This window comes from Antrostomus carolinensis, unplaced genomic scaffold (assembly GCF_000700745.2).
Source record: "Antrostomus carolinensis isolate BGI_N321 unplaced genomic scaffold, ASM70074v2 Scaffold51855, whole genome shotgun sequence".
Taxonomy (NCBI): Eukaryota; Metazoa; Chordata; class Aves; order Caprimulgiformes; family Caprimulgidae; genus Antrostomus; species Antrostomus carolinensis.
This window is the reverse complement of record NW_010319547.1, coordinates 1-4916: the sequence shown is the minus strand read 5'-3', so window position 1 is coordinate 4916 and position 4916 is coordinate 1. Positions and strand designations below refer to the sequence as shown.

The 4916-nt window shown below is 39.5% G+C and overlaps 1 protein-coding gene across 1 annotated transcript; it reads left to right on the top strand.

Moving 5' to 3' along the window:
- The first annotated feature begins 780 nt into the window (after window positions 1-780).
- Window positions 781-1823, top strand: GSKIP (GSK3B interacting protein). The gene is made up of 2 exons (XM_010169254.1): window positions 781-1038; window positions 1662-1823. The coding sequence occupies exons 1-2, from the start codon at window positions 781-783 to the stop codon at window positions 1821-1823; spliced, it is 420 nt and encodes a 139-aa protein (XP_010167556.1).
- The last annotated feature ends 3093 nt before the right edge of the window (window positions 1824-4916 follow it).

The window sequence follows — 4916 nt, the reverse complement described above, 5'->3', positions numbered from 1 at the left end:
TTATTGCCAGTCCCCGTTCCCGCCCGGCAGCAGCGCTCAGCTGCCAGAGCACTCGGGGCAGCCTCCCGCGGGGCTCTCCCGGCTGGCCCGAGGCAGGTTTCCCGGTGGGTGTCAGTTAGCTGGGGCCTCACGGTGACCCTCGTGAGAGGCAAATGCTGGAGCCGCTGTGGTAGCCCCCATAGCCTGCCCCTTTTTGCTAACGGTTGCTTACAAAGGCCAGCGATGGGTGTCCCTAAAATGTATAGACAGTTGTGCATAAAAGCTGAACAAGAGAATTGTTCTTTAGTGACTGTAAACACAAAGCTGGTTTTAATCTGTCTTTATAGTCGCAACCCATTTAGTTCACAGATTTGCCTAAGTCTTTCTTAAATTCACCAGCAATAGGTTTTTATTTTTGACATTTATTGACTTCAGTGTTTCCAGGCATGACTGGGCTTCCTACTGCGTTGCAGATCACCAAAGTGCAGAATTAATTACTGCTGAATCAGAGTCTTATACAGCAGAATGAGAGTTACTTGCATAAGAAGCAGCAACTTCAGTAATATGGATACTGCTTCTATTGTGCTAATGTAACCTTCCTAAGCCATTCTCAACATCTTGGTTTTGAGTTCTCTGGACTGTCATTTCATGACTTATGGAAGTCATTGGGTCTCACATTTTCCTTTTTTTTAAAAAAAAATAAAATTAAATATGTCTGCTTATATCTCTTGTTTTATGGTGTTTAATATATATTGAGTGTAGTGGTATGATAAATGTAACATACATGTTTCTATATGCAGAATGGAGACTGATTGCAATCCTATGGAGTTGCCCAATAATATGGGGTTTGAAGAGGATTCTGATTATAGGGACTTTGAAGGAACAGATGTGAAAGACATGAGACTAGAAGCCGAAGCTGTTGTGAATGATGTTCTCTTCGCTGTCAGCAACATGTTTGTCTCAAAAACCCTTCCCTGTGCAGAGGATGTGGCATATATCAATGTGGAAACTAGGGAAAGGAACAGATACTGCCTGGAGCTAACTGAAGCAGGACTCAGGGTAAACTAATTTGTTTATTTCTTAAGCATCTTCGTTTTGAACAATGATCGTCTTCAAAAGGTGCCTAGAAAAATACTTCAGTGACACCAAATCAGCATATTCCTCTTGTACTTTTATGAAAGCCTGTTCTACATGTTTTCTCCTAGAAAGTGGAACTTTGACTAGTTAATTCCAGCAAAGCAAGAGGGGAAGCTGAGGAAAAACAAGTAATTTTGTGTCTCAAATAAATGCCAAAGATTGAAGCAGCGATTTGTTATGAGCATGTCAGGTTTTGGATTTCTCTGGTGCCTGGAAAAGTCCATAGTACAGCATGTGTACAACTCCTTTTTGCACCGTTTGTATTTTTTGAGCAAAAGTGTAGATGTAAGATTTCTTTTCGAAGGTCATAATGATAGATTTTACTAATATTCTGAGTTCTGGACGAAAGGTGTTTGAAACTGTCTAAATACTGTGTTACCACTAAGCCCCACAGTAGAAAGCGCAGATTGCGATTTAAATCCAGTATCTTTTGTTCTCACATTGCTGTACTACCCTGACTGGCAAAATTAAACGTTGTGATATCCGTTTCCCATTGCAGGGTGATCCTAACCACAGAAATTTAACCAGTGATTTCTTTGTTGCAGGTAGTAGCTTATGATTTTGACCAGACTGATGACAGACTGCAAACTCCATACCATGAAACTGTCTACTCCTTATTGGACTCTCTCAGCCCTGCGTATCGTGACGTGTTTGGAAATGCATTACTACAAAGACTAGAAGCTTTGAAGAAAGAAAGTCAGTCATGATTTACCCAGAAGTGAAGAAGGTTTAAAGCTAGAAGGAGTTCTTAGTATGAGGCACTGAGATATTTCTTAGAAACATAGTCACAAACATCTTAAGCTGCATTTCTTGCATTAATATCCAATTCATGCTAGTACTACTCTATAACATTTTGCTACGGTGGACTTGCGTGTATCTCAGTGCTATTAAAAGCCACTTTGATAAATTGTTAAATTAATAAACTTTTTTTGGTTTATTTTTTGTTGTAGGTGAGCAAGTAAGTTGCTTCTTACAACATTCAAAAAATTTGGTCTCTTTTCAAAGTGTTATTATCCAAAACTAAAAAAAAAAAAAAAATGTAGAGAGACTGAACGTTATATATACAAGTAGTAATTTTTTTTGTGTGCTCTTACTGATAATTTTGGTATCTGCTTTTTAAAGCAGAATCTAACTACTTGCTCTACCCAGTTAATGAAAAATAATTGGGAAAACTACTGTTCTGCAAAGAACAGAATTTCAGCTTGATTTGCTATACATAAATCTGAAAATTCTCAGCTTTGGTAACAAGAAATATGGTTCTTGAGCAGTTGAGCATTGTCTATATACCGAGGGTATCTGAGTTACAAGCAAGGCTCAGTATTATTTGATCTGTCCTTGTATGTGGCAACCAGCAAACTCCAAATGATAAATGAGATGTACTGCTAATATATGAATGTATTGTATGAATTGGAAATGAGTTAAGCACAGAATTAGGATGTAATGGACTACATTTCCTAAAGGTGATGTTATATATGCTATATATATGTATATGTATGCTATACCGTAACTGTTTGAGAGGCTTGGAATACATTTTAGCCTGTTTACTATTCTGAATATGTGTTTACATGATGTACAGGATATACCCAAGAGTATTTTTGCTTCAGCCTTTACTTTCTATAATACAGTACTTTGGCACTCCTGTTTTTCATATTTTCTCCCCCAATTGTACAGCATCCTATCCTAATGAATACTAAGCAAGCACTCTAATATTAATTGCATTGTATTGGTTTGAAACCAAAGGCTGTATGAAATTTGCTAAGAGTAAAACAAACTGGAAGATAAAACTTGTATTTTTTACTTAAAAACTGGTACAAATCTCTTTATAAATCTATTGTTCTGCTGTAACTTTTCAAGTACTTACTGAGTGGTAGACTTTTTAAAAACTACAGTTTGTTAGAAATACCAGTAATGTTGAACTAACATTCTGTGATATTCATGCTTTTTGTATTCTTGTATGATTCAGTATTTGTACATCTTTATTTAAATAATCCTGCCATTATTCTGCCATGCTTTTGTGACAAGTACATGCAATAGCTTTTTTGGAGCCACACTTAGGGATCACTTCTGACAAAGTCACAGATTCCAGTGACTTCAGAAGAACTATACTAACTTCTACCTGCTAAGGATTAGTCATATTAATTGCAGAACTCCAGTAGAGCTTTTGTAATAGCTTTGGGGTAGTGGTGTACAACTGTGACTGACAAGACAACTGTATTTAGCACTTCTGTTTTCCAGAGCTTAATTTTGTGTTTATTTTATTATCTTTTTAGGTTGAAATTTCTGATATTAATCATCTTCCCTAGAGTGTGCTTCCATGCTCTAAAAATTGTTCATAGGCTCTCTTTTGCACACAGGTTTGTGGCACGTGGTTAGTCCTCTGTGAGGAGAATGTACTTTACCAAATTTATATTTGAATATTTTTTCCTTGCAACTAATTTACTTGTTCAGTTTCAGTTATTAAAGTATTAAATAAACGTGCAAGTGTGTTGTAGTTTTCTTGGGGAGGAGGAAGCTACTGGGAAGAGAGGGGTGAACAACCGAAGTCTTCATGCCCATAAAAATATCCGTAAGTATCAGATAGTTAACAAGTATTTTAAAACCTTTGGTTGCAAACTTGCATCTGCTGAAACTTTGTCATGGTAAAACAAGGTAGGTGATTGTAAAGAGGGACTTAGAAGGGAAGTATTAGAAATAAAACTGGAAAAATGCCAAACTAAATGTTACATTGCTAAGATCCTTTTTTCTTCGACATCTTCAAAATGCTTTGTCATTTTGTGTGCTTGTTATGAACCTAAGCTGACAAGTACTTTCAAAGCAGGTGTTTGGTGGGTGGTACCAGAATAAACTTATGTTTTTTCTTACAGCATACTGCAGCGTTAACTCAAAGATGGGAAAGCTGGGCTTAGAAGTATGAAGAAAATGCTTTCCAGCCCCGGTACGGAGGCAGTGGAGCCTATAGAGGGAGCTTCTCTGAAGCACAGACAATGGAGAATGTCAATAGGTTGCCTTTGACTGCCCGATGGTTTATCATAGAATCATAGAATGGTTTGGGTTGGAAGGGACCTTAAAGATCATCTAGTTCCAACCCCCCTGCCATCAGCAGGGACACCTTCCACTAGATCAGGTTGCTCAAAGCCTCATCCAGCCTGGTCTTAAACACTTCCAGGGAGGGGGCATCAACAACTTCCTTGGGCAACCTGTTCCAGTGTCTGACCACCCTCACAGTGAAGAACTTCTTCCTAATATCTAATCTAAACCTCCCCTCTTTCAGTTTAAACCCATTTCCCCTTGTCTTGTCATTAGTTGCCCTTATGAAAAGTCCCTCCCCAGCTTTCTTGTAGCCCCTTCAGGTACTGGAAGGCCACTATAAGATCTCCCCGGAGCCTTCTCTTTTTCAGGCTGAACAGCCCCAACTCTTTCAGCCTGTCTTCATAGGAGAGGTGCTCCAGCCCTCGGATCATCCTGGTGGCCCTTCTCTGGACTTGTTCTAACTGGTCTAACTGGTTTCATTATCCAAACCCTCATTAGGCTGCTTGGCCTAATGCAGCTGTTAATCGATGAATTACCTAGAAAGCCTGAAAGCCTCCCGCTCCCTGAAAGGATGGCTAACAACCTCATCAACGCTCTTCTTGTCTCGGCAGCGCTGCACTAGTTTGTGTCCTGTTCGGCGTCTAGAAATCAGGAATAAAGTCCCTAATTTATTGGCTGCCGCTGTCCCGGGTTGTCCTGGGACGGACTGAATTGGGTGTACACAGAAGGAACGCGCCCCCCGAGTGCCCGCTGCCCCTGCCCGTGCCCCG

Coding starts and splice junctions, on each gene's coding strand:
- GSKIP (XM_010169254.1), top strand. CDS start 781: ATGGAGACTGATTGCAATCCTATGGAGTTGCCCAATAATATGGGGTTT. Junction 1,039..1,661: donor TAACTGAAGCAGGACTCAGG/GTAAACTAATTT, acceptor TCTTTGTTGCAG/GTAGTAGCTTATGATTTTGA.